Source organism: Canis aureus, chromosome 16 (genome assembly GCF_053574225.1).
Source record: "Canis aureus isolate CA01 chromosome 16, VMU_Caureus_v.1.0, whole genome shotgun sequence".
NCBI lineage: Eukaryota > Metazoa > Chordata > Mammalia > Carnivora > Canidae > Canis > Canis aureus.
The window spans coordinates 47,192,149-47,213,635 of record NC_135626.1 but is presented as its reverse complement, the minus strand read 5'-3'; the positions used below and the strand labels follow the sequence as shown (position 1 = coordinate 47,213,635).

The window sequence follows — 21,487 nt, the reverse complement described above, 5'->3', positions numbered from 1 at the left end:
CCATTCATCAGTTGATAGACACTTGCCTTTCCTTCCTTTCTTTCTTTCTTTCTTTCTTTCTTTCTTTCTTTCTTTCTCTCTCTCTCTCTCTCTCTCTCCTTTCTTTCTCTTTCTTTTCTTTTTTCTTTTCTTTCTTTTCTTCTTTTTTATTCATGAGAGACACAGACAGAGAGAGAGGCAGAGACCTAGGCAGAGGGAGAAGCAGGCTCTTCACAGGGAGCCTGATGCTGTGCTTGATCCTGGATCTCGGGATCACGACCTGAGCGGAAGTCAGACGCCCAACTGCTGAGCCACCCAGGTGTCCCGACATTTGGGTTTCTTCTTCCTTTTGGCTATTGTGAATAATGCTGCTATGAACATGAGTATACAAATATTTGTTTGAGTCCCTGCTTTTGGTTCTCTTAGATATTAACCCAGAAATGGAATTGCTAGATCCTGTGATAATTCTATGTTCAATTTTTTGAACAACCACCATACTGTTTTTCATAGTAGTAGCCCCATTCTTTGTCCCACTAGTAATGTACAAAGCTTCCTGTTTCTCCACATCATCACCAACACTTGTTATTTTCTGGGCTTTTTTTTTTTTTTTGAGAGAGAGAGCACCTGTGCTAGTGGGGTAGGGAAGGAGAGGGCTGTAGAGGGAGAGAATCTCCAAGCAGGCTCCACATCCAACACCCAATGTTGGGTGAAACCCAAGAGTTGGATGCTTAACTGACCCAGCTACCAGGCACCCCTGGATTAGTTTGAGTTTCAAAGCACTTTTCACAAAAGATTTATTTTTTATTTTTTATTTTTTTTTTAAAGATTTTATTTATTTATTCATGAGAGAGAGGCAGAAGCAGAAGCAGGCTCTCCTGCTCTGCAGGGAGCCTGATGTGGGAATCTATGCTAAGACCCTGGGATCATGACTTGAGCCAAAGGCAGCCGCTTAACCTACTGAGCCATGCAGTCACCCCTCAAACCACTTACTTAAGTTAAAGAAAACCATTTGTTTAATTTATGTTATGAGGGATGCTTGGGTGGCTCAGTGGTTGAGTGTCTGCTTTGGGCTCGGGTCATGATCCTGGAGTCCTGGGATCGAGTCCTGCTTTGAGCTCCCCACAGGGAGCCTGCTTCTCCCTCTGCCTGTGTATCTCTGCCCCTGTCTCTGTCTCTTATGAATAAATAAATAAAATCTAAAAGATAATTATATTATGAAAATGTTTCTGCATATAGGATAGTTGAAAGACTAGTATAATCAACACTACTCTTTTGTTAGCATTTGCCAAAATTTGCTTTCTCTGTCTAAATAGGTTTTTTTCGGGCAGCCCCGGTGGCGCAGTGGTTTAGCACCGCCTGCAGCCTGGGGTCTGATCCTGGAGACCTGGGATCGCGTCCCACATCGGGCTCCCTGTGTGGAGGCTGCTTCTCCCTCTGCCTGTGTCTCTGCCTCTCTGTGTCTCTATGAATAAATAAATAAAATCTTTAAAAAAATATATATATAGTTTTTATTCAGGGCCAGTTGAAAGTAAGTGGCAGACATATTGGATTGGTACTTAATTTTTTTTTTTTTTTAAGATTTTATTTATTTACTCATGAGAATACACAGAGAGGAGAGAGAGAAGCAGAGACACAGGCAGAGGGAGAAGCAGGCTCCATGCAGGGAGCTCGACGTGGGACTCCATCCTGGTTCTCCAGGATCACGCCCTGGGCCTAAGGCGGCACTAAACCGCTGGGCCACCTGGGCTGCCCGGATTGGTACTTCATTAATACAGATTTGAATTGTGTAGGTCCACTCTTACATGGGGTTTTTACAGTATAGTAAATGTATTTTCTGCTCCTTGTGATTTTTTTTTTTAATTTTTTTAATTTTTATTTATTTATGATAGTCACAGAGAGAGAGAGAGAGGCAGAGACACAGGCAGAGGGAGAAGCAGGCTCCATGCACCGGGAGCCCGACGTGGGATTCGATCCCGGGTCTCCAGGATCGTGCCCCGGGCCAAAGGCAGGCGCCAAACCGCTGAGCCACCCAGGGATCCCGATTTTTTTTTTTTTTTAAGTAATCTCTACACCCAACATGGAGCTAGAGATGAGGAATTGCATGCTCTATTGACTGAGCCACGCAGGCACCTCTCTTTAGTTTTTTTAAGATCTAGAATAGTTCCCACCCCTTTTTGTTTTTTATGACAATGAAGCATGGTATAGTGTCGGTGATACAGTGGTCAGTGGTAAGCATAGATGCCTTCCATGACAGTGAAGCATGTTGCTTGTTGAAAAATGCAGATGAGGGACACCTAGGTGGCTCAGCGGTTGTGCATCTGCCTTCCGCTCAGGGCATAATCCCCGGATCCGGGATCGAGTCTCACATTGGGCTTCCTGTGAGGCGCCTGCTTCTCCCTCTTCCTATGTCTCTCTCTCTCTCTGTCTCTCATGAATAAAGAAATATAGATTTAAAAAAAAAAAAGGGATGCCTGGGTGGCTCACCGGTTTAGTGCCTGCCTTTGGCTTAGGGCATGTTCCTGGAATCCCGGGATCGAGTCCCACATCAGGCTCCCTGTGTGGAGCCTGCTTCTCCCTCTGCCTGTGTCTCTGCCTCTCTCTGTGTCGCTCACGAATAAATAAATAAAACCTTAAAAAAAAAAAAAGAAAAATGTCGTGAATTAAAAAAAAATCCATAACCCACCACTCAGAGGTATCCACTTTTTAAAATAAACTTTTAATTTTGGAATCATTTTAGATTTACAGAAGAGTTGTAAATGTAGGCTAGAGTTCTCCTGTATTCTTCATCCAGTTTCCCTCGTTGGTTTTGTTGTTGTTGTTGTTGTTGTTTTTAGTTTATACTTGAACAGAGATTTATCTATGCAGCTTATCTAAAATCAGGGTAAATATTCTAATTCACAGACACCATACCTGTTGCTCCTCTTTTGCAAGTCAAAATTTTCCCAAGAAGAGGCTCCTCCATTGTTAATACCTTACACTTCTATGGTATGTTTGTCAAATCTAGGAAACCATCATTGGAACATTAGTGGTAACTAATACCCAGGTTTTATTTGAATTTCCCTAGTGTTTCTAATAAAGCCTTTTCTGTTGAAAGATCTATCCAGGATCCATGTTGAATGTAGTTTTCCTGTTTCCTGAGCCATGACAATTTTTCAGAATTTTATTGTTTTTGTGATAATTTTGAAGAGTCTTGGTCAGGTAGTCATTTATTTAAAGATCTATTTATTTTAGACAGAGTGTGCTAGTGTACGGTGGGGAAGGGCAGAGGAAGCAGAAAAGAGCGAGTCCCAAGTAGACCTGTCGCGGGTCTCCATCTCACAACCCTGAGATCAGGACCCAAGCCCCTGAGATCGGGACCCAAGCCCCTGAGATCGGGACCCAAGCGGAAAGCAAGAGTTGGATACTTAATGGACTTAGTCACCCAGGCACCCCGATCAGGTATTTCATAGAGTACCCCTCAGTTTGGGTTTGTCTGATGTTTTCCTCATGGTCAGACTGGAGTTACAAACCTGGTACAGGTTTTGGGGAGGGAGATACTTTTAATATTTTGTTTCCTATCTTGGCTTTTTATATAATATATTTAATATGTATATATGTTTTACAAAATAAGATTATATACCGTGTCATTGTATAATCTACTTGTTTTTACTTATCAAATGAAAGTAGGAAACTGTATTGAGTTTCAAAGACTGATTTGAAAATATTGTTTTAAAACATAGACTGTTGGTAAATTAAAGACAGCTTTTAAGAGGGATGGTGGTGGTAGTAGTACCATTTTGTTTTAATTATGCAGTTGGCTTTTTAAAAATTGATTTATGTTTTATATAAAAAGCTTAACTGTTTGGGATTATGATGTGTATACAAGTCTCCACAGATAATCCAAAAGGGAAAATGAAGAAATGCAAAGAATAGAAAATTTTTTTTAGTAATATAATTTTCTTGGCAAGCAGCTACCTTTTCTAGAAAGTCAGTCTTTTAATGTAATTTGATTGCTTCATAAATATGGGTTTTTAAATATACATATTTTTATTGATTAGTAGACATGTTAAATGATTTGGGAGGAAGCTCAAACTTTTCAAGAAATAATTTGGAATTATTGAAAGCAGCCTGTCTCCTGAATTGCTGACAGTTCTAAAATACGGGTCAGGAAAAGTCAAACTAAGATGGGAAAAAAAAGAACCCTTTAATTTTAGCTGTTGACATAACTTGTTAAATTTAGTTTTTTTTGCCTTTATCATTTTAGTTACTACAGAGGGTAAGAAGTCCATTTGGGTATTTCTTTTATGTATTTAAAGCATTTTACACTTTACTATATTGAATTCCATTCATTTTGGAATTTAGGAGAATTTACCTCTTTATGAAAGGGATTATTCAAGATGGAATATGATTGATGATCTTAGTTTCTAGTTTTCTGATTTTCTTCTCAATAGGCTTAGTCTCTCTTCTAATGCTTCTTGCATGCTCAGAGATTTTTATAAGAGTTTTAGAGAAAAATGCAAGTCTGGGCGAATATAAAACACAGTACAATGAATAGAACTTTCTTCACTTTGCAGAATATTTTGCCTGTGTATCCCATAGAACCATCACAGATTCCAGTTTTGGATAAAAGCAGATAAATTTAAAGATAACACAACATTCCTCTTTATGACATGGAATTCTAATGAGTACTGAATTTGGTACAGGACAGTTCTTGGAATGCTTGGCATTCAGGTTATTTTAGGCCATCTCTTTGGGAAATTCAATTAAAGTATTTATTGAATGGCTTTAGTGAACTGAATGGTTGTCTTGGGGATATAAAGGATATAAAATATGACCCCTATTTATAAGATGGTTGTGTTGGGCAGATAAAGGATCTTTTTTTTTTTAAGATTTTATTTGTTAAAAAATTTTTTTATTTGTTTGAGGGAGAGAGAGCACGAATTAGGGGAGGGGGTTAGAGAGAGAGGGAGAGGCAGACTCCCTGCTGAGCAGGGAGCCTGATGCAGGGCAGGGCTGAGACCATGACCTGAGCTGAAGGCAGAGGTGTAACTGACTGCGCCCCTAGAGGCCCCCAGATAAGGCATCTTATATATTTAATTCAAAATAATAGATGATTAAGAGGCTAGATCATTCTATAGGAAGTAGTACTGGTTTGGGGAGGGGATGTGAGAGCATCTTATGGAAGTCTGGAAGGATTCATTTAAAGCTGAATAGGAGTTAGGTTCAGAGAGAGGAGGGAAAGGACATTCAGGCAGTGGAAAGGGCATTATCAAGAGACTCAGAAGCCTGTCCTTGGGGAGTGGTAGGAAAGTTAGGCTGTAGCCAGGCTGTGGGTGGCCTGGATATCTAGTGGTGAGCCTGGACATTATTTTATAGGTGTTTCAGAACCACCATGCCACCTCTCAAGTAATAGTTCTTAACTTTCTGCCTTCCTGAGGAAGCATGACACACGTCTACCAGCGTCACTGTCTCCTCACAGCTGTGCCTAGTCTGGAGAAGGGGGCATACTCTGATATGCTTTTCTTACCCCACTGGGCTAGGTCATGTGGGTTATTTTAATAATGTATCAATCTGGCTTTTCTTCTTTTTTCACAATACATTTACTTCCTAGTAGGGTCTTGTTTTGGGAATAATAGTTTCCACAGGGAAAATAATGCATGAGGCAGATTAAAGCTAAATTACTGACTTTGTAAAAAAAGTGAATCTTTAATTTTTTTTTCAGCAATTCTTCCTTTGTTTAAATTTTTGTTTTGTTAGTTATGTAAGGAAACTTATGGGGGAAACCCCTGGCTGGCTCAGCGGTTTAGCGCCTGCCTTCAGCCCAGGGCCTGATCCTGGAGACCCGGGATTGAGTCCCACATCAGGCTCCCTGCATGGAGCCTGCTTCTCCCACTGCCTGTGTCTCTGCCTCTCTCTCTTTCTCTCTGTGTCTCTCATGAATAAATTAAATCTTAAAAAGAAAAAAAAAAGAAACTTATGTATTTTATTGTATGGGTCTTTTAAGTTTTCCTATGGTTTTATTGTTTATATAGCTTAATAATTAAGGACAACTTGGGGTCTAGTCAAGACCCGATTGTGGCTGTTAGTGATTTCTGTCAGAGTGGATAGTAGTAATGTTCAGCATAACTCATCAGTCTTCTAAAATCTTGACAAATGCAGTGTGATTTCATTCCACTCAAGTTAATTATGAGGAAAATAATTTTTTCATTTCTGATGGAAACAAATGTATAAGTCAGAGATATAGAAATCATCTTCAATTTAGATTGAAGAAATTTTATTTACTACTATTGGCTGCTGCTGATTGATCACAGTTTATTTTTGTTCTTTGAAGTCTGTCTTAATCAAATAAGCTTTAGCTCTTTTGAAATAACGGAGGAATTTTATATTATTAACCAGAAAAGTTAATTTAAGGAAGATAACACTTTTTTTTTTTTTTAACAATAAAATACATTTTATGACTTGATTTCATGGTGGTCTGGTGGTTATTCTCATACTGTTATAGAAAGAAATCCACAGTGGGAAAAGAACGATGCTTTTACAAATCTCCTTTCTTTTTTACCATCTGTTACTGAAAATGTCTTAGTCCAGGCCTGTCTACCTACCACCTTTGTAGTGCACTATTGATTTCATTTTTCTTCCAGTATTTACTTTTAGTCCTGGACAAATTACCTAGCGATGATGGAATTCTTCAGAAGTATCCTATATTTTGTGCCAAGTGAACTCAATGATTGCTCTCTTTGGAGACATTCTTTCTGAGACTCCATTTTTGCCTCTAAAGCGTACATACATGGGAAGGGAAATGTATAGGTTTTCTATTTATTAACAATACACAGTGGGGCGCCTGGGTGGCTCAGTGGTTGAGCGTCTGCCTTTGGCTCAGGTTGTGATCCCGGGGTCCTGGGATCGAGTTCTACATCCAGTTCCCTGCAGGGACCCTGCTTCTCCCTCTCTGTGTCTCTGCCTCTCTTCTGTGTCTCTCATGAATAAATAAAATATTAAAACAACAACACACTTATCTTTTTGTATCTATTTCTTCCCAGTTTTTAAAACCTGTGTTGTGACATTGTGATTCATATTTATTTTATTTTTAAAATATTTTATTTATTTATTTGACAGAGAAACAGCACAAGCAGGGGGTGGGGGTGGGGATGGCAGAGGGTGAGGGAGAAGCAGGTTTCCACTGAGCAGGAAGCCCCATATGGGGCTCCACCCCATGGTCCTGGAATCTTGACCTGAGCCAAAGGCAGACACTTAACCAACTGAGCCACCCAGGTGTCCTATGACTCACATTTTAAAAGTAATTTAAAAATTTTATTCTTAAATTATCATAGAGTAAAAGTGGCTTTTTTCTTTTGGTAAGAAAATTTTTTCCAATTTGATACATGTATAGTTTGTGCAGCCATCAACACAGTTAGAATACATAGTATCGCCACCCCGAAAAACTCCTTCCTGCTCTCCTTGAATAGTTACCATCCCCATCCCCTAACCCCAGCAACCACTGATCTTTTTCTATCCCTATAGTTTTGGCTTTTTGGAATGTAATACGAATGGAATCATAGCAATATTAAGCTTTTAAGACTGGGCACTTTTACTCTTTAACATTCATCTAAGGGATCCCTGGGTGGCGCAGCGGTTTAGCGCCTGCCTTTGGCCCAGGGCGCGATCCTGGAGACCCGGGATCGAATCCCACGTCGGGCTCCCGGTACATGGAGCCTGCTTCTCCTTCTGCCTGTGTCTCTGCCTCTCTCTCTCTCTCTGTGACTATCATAAATAAATAAAAATTTAAAAAAAACAATAACATTCATCTAAGATATTCCATATTTTGCAAATTTATTTTTTTATTACTGAGTAGTTCATTAAAGGACATTTGGATTGTTTCCAATTTTTAGCAGTTATGAATAGAGCTGCTACAAACATCTGTGTACAGATTTGTGTGTGAACCTACGTTTTCATTTCTCCAGGGTAGCTGTCTGTGGGCAGAGGGGGATTGCTGGGTCATATAGTGAGTATATGTTTAACTTTTTAAGAAACTGTCAACCCTTTTTCTGGAGCGGCTGTACTATTTTATATTCCTATTAGCAATGTATGAGAGTTCTGGTTATTTCACACCACTGATATTATCAATATTTGTAATGTAGCCATTCTAATAAGTATGTAGTAGTATCTAATCATGGTTTTAATTTGCATTTCTCTGATGATTAAAGCCATTGAACATCTTTTCATGTGCTAATTTGCCATCATTATATCCTCTTTGTGGAGTGTTTTTGGAAATCCTTACCCAACTTAAAATTTAAAAAAATTTTTTATTTAAATCCAATTAATTAACATACAATGTATTATTGGTTTCAGAGGCAGAGGTCAGGATTCATCAGTCTTACAAAATAACCAGTGCTCATTACATCATGTGCCCTCCTTAATGTACATCACCCAGTTACCCATCTCCCCCACCCCAGTTGTTTTCTTATTATTGACATTTGAGAGTTCTTTGTATATCCAGATATACATAGATCCTTTTTCAGATATGTGATTTGCAAATACTTTTCTCTTCATCTTTAGCATTTTTTTCATTCCTTTAACAGTGTCTTTCAAAGAGTAAAAATGTTTAATTTTGATCAGCTTTATCATTTTTTCCTTTGGATTGTACTAAGATCTAAATCTATCTTCGGGATAGATTTTAAAATGTTTCTTTTCTATAAAAGTAGTGAAAGCTAACTTAGTGATAGAAATGTTCTCATAAAGTTGACTTTTGTGGAAGGTGCAAATGTTATCATTTTATGGAAGGGTGATGCTAATTAAAATACTCCTCAGTCTTAGGGACACCTAGGACTTTTGCTTAACCAAAGGAGATGACTGGCTTAGGTTTGTGAGGATTTTCTTGCTTTCTCTTAAATGGTAATCTCTAACATAGTCAAAATACGTATACTTTTATAAAGCAGAATTATGTAGGAAATTAGTAAGACTGTTTTCAGAGTTAAAATGGTGATACTTTACATTCACATTGGATGCCTTTGGAAGTGTTTGGGTTTGAGTTTCTATTCTTTGAACAGCATTGGAGCCTCCATTGTGGGTCTAGAGTCGGTGTCATGGCTGAGGGCATGAACTGGGTTATACTGTTTGGATTTGAATCCTGCCTCTGTTACTTACCTTGTAACTGTGGGTAAGTAACTTTTTTGTGCTTTAGTTCCCTTGTCATAAATGGGAATGGAAAAAATAATAGTATCCACCTTATAAGGTCATCATGGGGATTAAATTAGATTCCATAGAGTATTTTCAACAACATCCAGTACACAGTAAGCATTCCGTAAATGGTTCTTATTGCTGAAGTAGTTTTATGGTGAAGTCATTTAAACAAATGTTTTATTTTATTTTATTTTTTAATTTTTTAAAGATTTTATTTATTTATTCATGAGAGATGCAGAGAGAGAGAGGCAGAGACATAGGCAGAGGGAGAAGCAGGCTCCATGCAAGAAGCCTGATATGGGATTTGATCCCAGGACTCAGGATCACGCCCTGAGCCAAAGGCAGACGCTCAACCACTGAGCCACCCAGGCACCCACCCAATTCTAAACAAAGGTTTTAGAATTATATTTTCAACAGGCAGAATAACCAGATATTGCACCATGTTTCTCCCATGCCCACCTTTTCCCCTCTTGACACACTTCCTGTTATTAGTAATCAGTAACTCTGGCCAGTGTTATTAGCGATCATGTGTGTAGACAGTGATCAGCCCAGTGTTTCACTTCCTGCGAGGTACTAATTAGAGGTACATATATCTCAGTTAGTTCCAACTGCCTGAAACATCAGCCTGGACTGGCTTAAACTAGAAAGAAATTTCTCAGCTCACCTGACTGCAAAGTCCAGGCATAGCTAGGTGGAGTGAGGGCTCAAGTAGTGACACGAGGACTCAATTTCTCCCCTGAATCCGCTCTGCCGTTTCCTGTACATACTTCAGTTGTAGGCGCTCTTTGTTAGAAATATGGCCGCAGCAGAGTCCACCCCTGGAGCCTGTCAGATTTGGGTTTAGCAAGAAAGAACGCTTGTCTCTTTCCCAGAAGCCTCATCAAAAGCCCCGTGTCTCATTGGTTCTTTTTTTTTTTTTTTTTAAAGAATTTTATTTATTTATTCATGGAGACACAGAGAGAGAGAGAGAGAGAGAGAGGCAGAGGCACAGGCAGAGGGAGAAGCAGGCTCCACGCAGAGAGCCCGACGTGGGACTCGATCCAGGGTCTCCAGGATCACTCCCTGGGCTGCAGGCGGCGCTAAACCGCTGCGCCACCGGGGCTGCCCTCTCATTGGTTCTTATGGGGTCACATGTCCTACCCCGGGCCAATGTCTGTGTTTGCGGCTGAGGCTTGGATTGGTCGGTCATGGTCACGTGGTAGCACTGGCCTCCCTGGTGTAGTCAGCTCTTGAGGAAACTTACGGGCTGAGAGCGAAGGAGAGGTGACTTCTTTTTTTTATTTTTTTTTTTTATTTTTATTTATTTATGATAGTGTCACACAGAGAGAGAGAGAGAGAGAGGCAGAGACACAGGCAGAGGGAGAAGCAGGCTCCATGCACCGGGAGCCTGAGGTGGGATTCGATCCCGGGTCTCCAGGATCGCGCCCTGGGCCAAAGGCAGGCGCCAAACTGCTGCGCCATCCAGGGATCCCGAGAGGTGACTTCTTAAATGGGAAACACGAGCTTTTATCGCCCGGAAGAGGACTGGGTGCTGGGTGGCCCAACACTAATGATCCTAGTCTCTGCTGTAGGTCAGCGGCAGGTTGCAGGAGTTCGTGGATTGGGTTTGGAATCTTGGTTTCTGATTCCCGCCCCTTGCCTGTGGAGTTCTGTACTCCCAAGCTTGTGTTCCCTACAGGGGTCGGAGTTGTAGAAAGTTAGTGTTTTATATTCTTTTTATGAGTGTTGGATATTTTTGACAGGGAGAGAAAGAACCAGGGCTGATAGAGGTAGATCCCACAATGGGCGGCCGTGGAGCTTCTTCCTCTGTTGATGGGATTCGTGTGACTCCGCTCCTTTCCCTGGGCCTCCCTGCCCCCATGGGAGAGGCTCGTCGAGACCCGGCTTGGTCAGCGTCTGCGCGGGGACCCGGCTGTGGGGGCCAGGCTTGTATGCTAGTGACAGGGCCGTGTCCGTGTCCTCGGCAGGAGCGTCTGTCAGCCCCACAGTGGGGCGTGTCTGGGCCAGTAGTTCCACATCCCTTACCGGGCGTTTTCTGGAGTCCACCCTAGCATGGTCTGTGGCATCATCTCGCTTTGATGCTGCGTTGAGAGAGCACTTTAACTTGGTCAGGAGTATGTGCAGGAAGGTCATGCTGTTTTCTGAAAAACCAGAGAAAACGAGTCTAAGACCTGCTTCGTACCAAGACGCACGCTGCAGCAGAGTACCCCAGTGAGGTTCGGGTAGGACCCGATTACCAGCACCGATTAACAAAGGTTAATTGTGAGAGAAACCTTCACATCCTTTTCTGAGGTAGGCACTGGAACCTAAGGAATCAGATGTTAACTCTTTATTAAGTCATTTACCCACAAAGCTCCTGACGTTAATAGTTCTGCTTCTAACCTCTACTTACATATTAACCTTACTGAGATTTCCTTGGCAAATAGGCTTGGGGGCTAATGTTGGCAGGAGTCTGTGATCTCTGTAGCTACTTTTAGGGGTTATCTTGCCTGGATGAGTGAGCTACAAGTATACTTCTCCAATGGCTTTTCTTCCGTAATCATAGAGATAGATAAAAGAGATGAAAATAACTCCTCTGTTAAGTAGAGTGTTATTTTGTTTCCTACAATTATAGTATATGTTGAGATCAGTGAAGTGATTCTACTTTATATAAATAGAAAATTTGGAATTTTAGGGAAATAACAATAGCTAACACTTAACTGAGCACTTACTGTGTGCCAGGCGTTCTTACAAGTGTTCCACGCATGTTATTTCACCTAATCCTGCATTAACCGTAGGAGGTAGGCATTAGTTGTCTTGCCGTTTTAGAGGTAAGTTGAGATACCAGAGGTTAAGTCATTTGCCCCAGGCCATGCAGCTGCTGAGTGTCTGACAGGGCTGATGGTGAGTGAGGGGGGCTTGTGAGTTCTGAATGCAAGCCCTCTGGCTATGAGCCTGTGCTTTGGATCATTGTGCTACATTCCCTCCCTAAAAAAGATTTTAGCTTGTACATTCTTAGTTTCTCTTTTTACTTCTTTTTGTAATATTTTCTAGATGTGGGCTGAGTTTTACAGGAAAGATTTGCTCATTCTGGGGCCTCTGGTATCCGTGGATTTATCCATCTACTGTTGTTATCTGGCAAGCAAACACTGTATGCTTGTTTATATCAGTAGTTTCCAGTAAGGAATGGTTTTACCCCCCAGGGGACGTTTGCTCATGTTTGGAGACCCTTTTAGTTGTCACAGGTTGGGAGATACTACTTGCTTCTAGTGAGTAGAGGCCAGAGATGCTGCTACACATCTTAAAAAGCACAGGACAGCCTCCTGAAACAAAGAACCGTTTGGCCCAAAGTATCAGCATCAGCTGAGGTCTGTGTAATAAGTTAGTGATCATGTAATGCCATTCTTTTTTTTTTTTTAAGATTTTATTTATTTATTCACAAGAAATTCAGAGAGAGAGAGAGGCAGAGACCTAGGCAGAGGGAGAGGCAGGCTCTCTGTGGGAAGTCCGATGCAGGACTCATCCTAGCACCCAGACCACGCCCTGAGCTGAAGGCAGATGCTCAACCACTGAGCCACCCAGGCATCCCTTATTTATTTTAGAGAAAGGGAGAGAGGGAATCCTCAAGCAGACTGCCTGTTGAGTGTGCAGCCGGCTGTGGGGCTTGATCTGATGACCCTGGGATAACGACCTGAGCTGAAATCAAGATTCAGACCCTCAACCAGCCAAGAGCCACCCAGGTGCCCCTGTTTGTTGAATTATCTTATGAATAGCAGATTTGTTGTTTTTCTTAATAGTTAATTTGCTAAATGTAAATAAACATTTAAAATATCCTGGCAGTGCCTGGGTGGCTCAGTGGTTGAGTGTCTGCCTTTGGGTCAGGTGATGATCCCAAAGTCCTAGGATGGAGCCCCATGTTGGGTTACTTGCTCAGTGGGGAACCTGCTTCTCCCCCACCATCTGTCACTCCTCCTGCTTGTCTTTGTGCTCTCATTCTCTATCAAACAAATAAATAAAATCTTAAAAAAATATATCCTGTAATTTTAAAACCATGTTTTGGTATTTTTAAATTAAAATTAAATTTTAATTTAATTAAAATTTTCAAACTGAAAAAAGTAGATAATATTATACCACATGTGCATACCAGCCATTTTAATAAGTACTAACAAAGGCTGAGGTTCTTTTTGAATTTTTGTTGACATATTCCTTAGAAATTTCTACATTTTTAACATACAATCATCTCGAAGTTGAAGGGGCCTGGACCTCTGTTGATGTCATCCTGCCTCCCTCAATGCCACTGTGTTTTGGGTGCCCATCCACAGGTGTCTGCCCTCAGTTTTTACTGCAGCGCATAGGCAGCACATGGCTAAAGACCAGCTGGAAGAGCATGGGCCAGTTTGTCCTCAAAGCTGGAGGGGCCAGGCAGGAGTGTGGGCTGGAAAGAGGCGAGAGGGCCAGATAAATATCTGGAGCCAGTTGCTAAGTTGGAAGGTAGGGAGGAGCAGGAGAGTGAGTAAGGTAGGAGCAGGCATGAAAAGCAGTCTCCAGCTTGATGGAGCTGGTGACTAGAAGTCAGCAAGAGTGATCCTCTGAAGCAGGATTATGATTGTCAGGTCAGAGGATTTTAGGTCTTCTCTGCCCAGGCTTTGTGCTCTTGATAAGTGAGTGAGCTAGCTGGGGAGAAGCTGTGATTGAATTCTCAGTACCTCTTCCTTGGGCTGCGGTAGTGGTATCTTATTAATGGCAATGCCCGCCTCTCACCAACCAGTACTCCACAGGACTTCTGAACAAGAGATTCCTTACTTTCTTAATTTTTTAATTTTAATTTTAATTTTATTTTTTTAGGATTTTATTTATTTATTCATGAGAGACACAGAGAGAGAGGCAGAAACATAGGCAGAGGGAGAAGCAGGCTCCCCACGTCGAGCCTGATGTGGGATTCGATCCCAGAACTCCAGGATCCTGCCCTCAGCTGAAGGCAGATGCCTAACAACCTAAGCAGAAACCCAAGAGTCGGATGCTTAACCAAATGTGTCACTCAGGTGCCCCAGATTCCTTCCTAATTTAAAATCTGTCATGGCTCATTGTCTGTGGAGTGAAGCTCTCACTTCTTGTGGCACATGAGGCCATTCGTATCTCCTCCTCTTCCCCTGACACAGCTGGAATTGAAGTCACATAGTTTCTCCTCAGTGAGTTCACTTGAACTCTTCTCTCTCAAAAGCCCACATATGCTCTCCCTATCATCTCTGCATGGTGAACTTCTGTTCACCTTTTGAGGCCAGCTCATGCCTTTCGGCAGATGGAATAAGTCTTTGTAACTGTTCATTTGTGCTTTGCTGCTCTTGTTAGAATCGGAGTTTCTTGAAAGCAGTGATGCCATGCTCTGTCTTTGACTTTAGTGCTGCTAGCACAGGCCCCAGCCTCGGGAAATCTTTGTTGAATTATTAGGCAGTTCAAACTTGGATTTTAGTCAGTTTTTTATGTTGGTGGGAAAAAATCCTGCATGGCATAGATTTTGATTCTCTGCAGTCACAGTCACTGAATTACAAGACTGAAATTGGGAAGTTTGGATATGAAACATTTCTGTACCTTCTGGTTTTTTAAAAAAGAAGCTTTCACTGTTTGTTACTCTGCCATATTCAAAGTCATGTTTCATTCATACATTTGCCTCATTTATACATTTGATGTGTTGTTTGTATGATACTGACTTAGGGTTGACATTTTGCTTGGATCTTAGTAAGACTTCATAAACTATAAAAGAAAAACAGATTTTGTAGCATCAGTAGCCACTGCTCAGCTGCAACCTTGATCAGAAGTCTGGTTGAGAGTCACTATTCAGATAGATAATTAATCCAGCTGAGTAGGAATTAGGCTAGAGTTTAGTAAGATTTTAAAACCTTCTCTGATTTGTTCTTTCTTCCTGTCTTTAGGATTTTTGTCCCTGAGTCATGGAAGACAGAAGAGCTGAGAAGTCATGTGAACAAGCGTGTGAATCACTTAAGAGGCAGGACTATGAAATGACCCTCAAGCATTGCACAGAGGCCCTCCTTTCTCTTGGCCAGTACTCCATGGCCGATTTCACAGGGCCATGTCCACTGGAGATAGAAAGCATCAAAATTGAGAGTCTTCTTTACAGAATTGCCTCATTTTTGCAACTGGTGAGTAAATACTGTTGAAAACCCATTGCTGAACCATGTAAAATGGACTTTTTCATTGAGTGGGGACAGTTGTTGGTCATAATCACATAATTCTGGGCTGACGAGAGGAGTGATGTGGTTAGTGATTACTGAATATGTTTGATTGTAACAACTGTTTTTAAGCCTTTAAACTTGTACTAATATATAGCATTTTGGGTTAGTCACTCATTCAGCAAATATTTAGTATATATTATGTGCTGGACACTGGCCTAGGTACTTGGTATACATTGGTGAAAAAGAAAAAGCTTCATGGTATTTTTTTCTAGTAGGGGACAGACAATAAATAATTGGTCTTATACATAGGTAGACGCTTTAGACTGTTAGAAAAAAAAAAGTCAGGGCAAGGGAGGTTGAAGATACTGGGGTTAAGGATGTGGTTGTAGTTTTGAATTGAGTGGTCAAGACTGACTTCACTGAACAGGTGATATGAAGGAGGTAAGGGAGTAAGCCATGTCAAAATCTAGAGGAAGAGCATTACAGGCAGTGGAAACAGTCAGTGCAAAGACCCTGAGGCAGAAGCCTACCTGGCATGTTTGAGGCCAGTGTTGTGGCATGTTTGAGAAATAGCTAAGAGGCCAGTGTCCTGGGGGAGGATAATGGCTAGATCCTATGGCCCTCTAGGTCCCTGTAAGGGCCTATTTTTCTTCTACTTAAGATGGGGAGCTCTTGTGGGATTTTGGGCAAAGGAATGGCATGATCTGATTTGGCAGGAATTCTTTGGCTTTTGAGTTGAAAATAGGCTATAGAGGAGTAAGTATAGAGGCGGGGGACTAGTTTGGAGGCTATTGGAATAATCCAAGCCAGAGATGATAATGTCTCAGACAAAATGGTGGTAGTGGAGAGAGTGAGAAGTGGTTTGGTTCTGATTCTAAGTTGAAGGTAGAACTAACTAGTAAGATTTCCTAACACATGAATGCAGAGAGGAAGAAAGAGGGAGTAGTCACAGATTCCTTACTTCAATATTGTTTTGTCTGAGCAATTGGAAAGTGGAGTTTCCTTTAACTGAGATGACAAGGCTGTGGATGGGGGAGCAGGTTTTGTGGGGGAAGATCGGAGTTCAGTTTTGGACATACTGAGTCTGAGATGTCATTTAGATACCCATCTCGAGATGCTGAGTAAGCAGTCAAATATGCAGGTGTGCAGTTTGGAAGAGAGGTCTGGGTCAGAGATACTGACGCAAGAGTTGATGGCCCATAAGTGATATATCTGTAAAGTCTTGAGCCTGGGTCAGATCACCAAAGAAATGAGTGTACGTAGAGAAGAGGAAGGGACTGAGGATTATGGGAATACGGTGTTAGGAGGCTGGGGAGAAGAGGAAGGACCAGAAGAGCAGCCTGGAGTAACCCTTGATGGAAGGGAAAGCCAAGGGAGGGCTGTGTATGGGCAGCCAGGTGAGGAAAGTGGATCCAAGTGAAGGAGTGTTTAGCAGCGTCAGTTGCTGTGCACTGAGTAGTGACAGTTGTGAGTTGACTGGGATGTGACAGTGTATCTGAATGGGAATATGGAAATGTAGTGTGTGTCTACCTGGATACTGTACAGGTCATTGGAGACCTCCGTGAGAACAGCTTCCATGGAGATAAAGGTGAACATCTGACTAAGGAGAGTCATGGGGGGCAGCCCTGGTGGCACAGCGGTTTGGCGCTGCCTGCAGCCTGGGGTGTGATCCTGGAGACCCAGGATCGAGTCCCACATCGGGGTCCCTGCATGGAGCCTGCTTCTCCCTCTGCCTGTGTCTCTGCCTCTCTCTCTCTGTGTCTATGAATAAATAAATAAAATCTTAAAAAATAAAATAAAACCTTTAAAAAAAAAAAAAAAAGGAGAGTCATGGGGAAGGAATTGAAATTCACAAGTATAGACAGTTCTTGAGTTTTGTCCCAAAGAAGCACAAAAAAGTGGGAGTGGTAGCTGATGGGAGAAGTGAAGTCAAGAGAAGGATTTCTTTTTTTAAAAGAGTTTACTTATTTTTTCATGATAGACATAAGAGAAAGAGAGAGAGAGGCAGAGACACAGGCAGAGGGAGAAGCAGGCTCCATGCAGGGAGCCCAACATGGGACTTGACCCCGGTACTCCAGATCACACCCTGAGCCAAAGGCAGGCGCTGAACCCGCTGAGCCACCCAGGGATCCCTGAGAAGGATTTTTTTTTAAAGATTTTATTTATTGGGGGATCCCTGGGTGGCTCAGTGTTTAGCGCCTGCCTTTGGCCCAGGGCGTAATCCTGGAGACCCGGGATTGAGTCCCACATTGGGCTCCCTGCATGGAGTCTGCTTCACCCTCTGCCTGTGTCTCTTCCTCTCTCTCTCTCTCTGTCTCTCATGAATAAATAAAATCTTAAGAAAAAAAGATTTTATTTATTTATTTGAGAGAGGGAGAACGAGCGAGGGAAAGCATGAGCTGGTGGAGGGGCAGAGGGAGAAGTAGACTCCCTGTTGAGCAGGGAGCCCGATGCGGGACTCAGTCCCAGGACCCCAGGATCATGACCTGAGCTGAAGGCAGATGCTTAACTGACTGAGTCATCTAGGTGCTCCAAGAGAGGGATTTTTTATTTTTTTATTTTAATTTTAATTTTTAAAGATTTTATTTATTTATGCATTAGAGACACACAGAGAGAGGCAGAGACATAGGCAGAGAGAGAAGCAGGCTCCACGCAGAGAGCCCGACAGGTGGAAAGCCAAGTGTGCTGGGAAGCAGGTAGACATGGTATGACAGTCCACAGAAATTCTTTTCTCAAGGTTTTGGTTTTCTCAGTGAAGTCGTTAGCTGAGGGCGATCATGAAGGAGGAGGTTCTGGTGATTTGGAGCTAGAGAAAGTGAGAAGTAGGAGCAAGTAAATGGACAGAGAAGTACATTGTAATGTTTATTTGTAGAGTACTATGTAATCCTCAGAGCATACATGAATTAGTTTTGCTCTGTGAATATTATATTTGAAGCATTAATAATTAAAGTTTGAAGCAAAGCTGAACCTTTTTTTAAAATTTAATAAAATCTGTTTTAAGCAGCCCTTGAACTACTTACTTTTATCTTGTATTTTTTATTTTGCAGAAAAACTATGGGCAAGCTGATGAAGATTGTAGGCATGGTATGTTTAAAAATGGTATTGTTTTCTGTTTTGAAAATACTGGGTTATTTAATTTAGCAATGTTTAAGATTATGTTTTTTATATGCTAATTTCAAGAGAGATTAAAAACTCTACCTTACTGTGGTGACTGGTAACTAATTTGGATGACAGCTTACTTGTCCTGATGAGTGTACACTTGAATATTGTTCCTAGTCACAGATGGAGAACATTGATAGTGTCCTTTTCAAATTTGTGTGAATATTTTCAGTCAGTAAGAACCAAAATTTAAGAATTGTAACACACAGTGATTAAATGTTAAGCTTGGAAGGATTGAAATGCTTGCCTGTCCCTCCTAAAATGTGTTTTCCTTTCAGTATAGATTTCCCTTAGAGAGGAAAGATTGTCTGGGGTGCTGCTTCGTGCCTTTTCCTGTTTTCTTTGGGCGAGAAATTAATTAAGAAGATTCTTGCTCCTTGGGTACTTATAGAATAGGAATCCTTTTCTTCATGATTGCTGCGAGTTCACTGGAATGAATCTAGGAGTGATTGGGTGAGGGGGTTCAGCGTGCATTCTCACACACTTTTGGTGGGATCTTTGGCACAGCTCAGTGATTTAAATAATATAATGTTTCATTTATCCAGAATTTGGGAAAGGGGTGCTGAAGTGTTAAACAGAAGTTAACCTTATTTATTACACCTTTGTATCAAAACTTTTAGAAGTATTAATGGTTTTTGTTGTAAACCTTACAAAACCGTCTTATTCCTGTGGCATAATGGACCTAATTTAACCATTCACTGAAGAATGTGAACCTCCTTAAATAAAATCTTTTCTATCTGTGGACATTTAAAATTACCAACAAGCCAAAATAAGTAAGTCAAATGATATAGGGGAATATGAAGAAGGGAATGGTTTCCCCTTTTTACCTCATCTGAAGAAGTCATTGTTGCTAGTTTGTTGTATCTTTGGTGCCTTTCTTTATAGTGACTAACACAGATGCTTATCATATGTAGATTGGGGTTTTCCTTTAAAAATTAAGAAGGGGGCAGCCCGGGTGGCTCAGCGGTTTAGCGCCGCCTGCAGCCCAGGGCGTGATCCTGGAGACCTGGGATCGAGTCCCACGTCGGGCTCCCTGCATGGAGCCTGCTTCTCCCTCTGCCTGTCTCTCTCTCTCTCTCCGTGTCTTTCATGAATAAATAAATAAAAAAAAAAAATAAAAATTAGGAAGGATTTATGTGACTAACAGATTTCTTATATACCAACAGATCATGGATATCTTTCTAAGTTCCACCAGTTCCAATTACTGCTTAATATTCCATACTGTATTTCATATTTACTTAAAAATTCTCCCATTGATGGGCATCGGGTGGTTATAGTTTTCTAGTTTGTCAATTATAATCCATCTTGTAATAAAAATTTATTCTTGGGGATCCCTGGGTGGCGCAGCGGTTTGGCGCCTGCCTTTGACCCACGGTGCACTCCTGGAGACCCGGGATCGACTCCCACGTCGGGCTCCCGGTGCATGGAGCCTGCTTCTCCCTCTGCCTATGTCTCTGCCTCTCTCTCTCTCTCTCTCTCTCTGTGTGACTATCATAAATAAATAAAAAAATTAAAATTTATTCTCAATGTTTGTTTCTGTAGTATATTCTTAAAAGTTGGATGTCTAGGTGAAGGAGTTTTATTTAATTTTTAGAAATTACTTATTTTTAAAAGGTTTTATTTTATTTTTATTTATTTTTAAAAGATTTTGTTTATTCGACACAGAGAGAGCTCAAGCAGGGGGAGCAGCAGAGGGAGAGGGAGAAGCAGGCTAGCCGCTGAGCAAGGAGCTCCATGGGACCCTGGGATCTTGACCTGAGCCAGAGGCAGACACTTAACTAACTGAGCCACCTGGGCACCCCTGTTTTGTTTTCTTTTTTTTTTTTTAAAAACTTACTGATTTTTAGAGAGAGTAAGAGAGAGTGAGGGAGGGGCAAGGACAGGAAGAGGGAGAGAGAATCTTAAGCAGACCCCCTGCTGAGTGACGAACTAGGCGAACTAGGCGTGGGCCAATCTTATCACCCTGGGATCACGACTTGAGCTGAAATGAAGTCAGACACTTAACTGACTGTGTCACCCAGGTGCCCATGGGTAAAGGAGTTTTAAAAATTGAATATCTGGTGGGATGCCTGGGTGGCTCAGCAGTTGAGCACCTGCCTTGGGCCCAAGGCACGATCCTAGAATCTGGGGATCAAGTCCCACATCGGGCTCCCTGGATGGAGCTTGCTTCTCCCTCTGCCTGTATCTCTGCCTCTCTCTCTCTCTCTCTCTCTGTCTCTCATGAATAAATAAATAAAATCTTAAAAAAAAATAATTGGATATCTGGGGCACCTGGCTGGCTCAGTGGTTGAGCGTCTGCCTATGGCTCAGGTCGTGATTCCGGGGTCCTGGGATCAGGTCCCGCATCGGGCTCCCCGCAGCAAGCCTGCTTCTCCCTCTGTCTCTTTGCTTCTCTCTCTTTGTCCCTCATGAATAAATAAAATCTTCAAAAAAATGGATATCTGGGTTAAAATTATATGCTTATAGTTTTAATGGAACACTGTCAGATTTGTTTCCGATGCACACACTTCTACAGCAATACATGAGAATGCCTATGCTGTAATCTTAGTAGCATTGGAACCTGTCAGTCTTGACATTTTGCCAATCTCATGTGAGAGAAACAGATCCTCTTTGTTTAATTTTCACTCCCCTGAGTATTAGTGAGATTGGTACAGTTTTCTCATTTTGGAGACATACAAAGTCCCAGAAGGTTAAATGACTTGTGAAAAGTCACAGATGGGTAAACGCTGCTAGTGAAGGAGCATATGGAAAGTGTTGTATTATTCTGTTGTCTTACTTAGCATTTTAAAGTTAGATACTATTTTACAACTACTGAATTATTAAAGTAAATGTTTAACCAGGAAACTTTTGGAGGTAATGGATATGTTTATTAGCTATATCTTGCTGACAGTGACATGGGTGTGTGTGTATAAATATATACACAGACTTACCAAATTTATACATTGTGTGCTTTTTTTTTTTTTTTTTTTTATACCAATTATACCTCTGTAATGTTGGGGGAAAAAAGTTTAACCAACATC

At 41.4% G+C, this 21,487-nt stretch overlaps 1 protein-coding gene across 5 annotated transcripts in view; it reads left to right on the top strand.

Annotated features, from left to right (window-relative positions):
• HELZ (helicase with zinc finger) overlaps positions 1–21,487 on the top strand; it is a 166,231-nt gene that overhangs the window by 12,888 nt on the left and 131,856 nt on the right. For 3 of the 5 annotated variants that reach the window (XM_077853724.1, XM_077853728.1, XM_077853727.1), the window contains 2 exons: positions 15,048–15,275; positions 18,356–18,392. In XM_077853724.1, coding sequence (XP_077709850.1) covers positions 15,066–15,275; positions 18,356–18,392 — 247 coding nt within the window. In that variant the 5' untranslated portion in view covers positions 15,048–15,065. Of the gene's footprint in view, positions 1–2,880; positions 2,965–7,919; positions 7,961–15,047; positions 15,276–18,355; positions 18,393–21,487 lie in introns of all 5 variants that reach the window. The other 2 variants (XM_077853725.1, XM_077853726.1) reach the window with 2 other exon arrangements.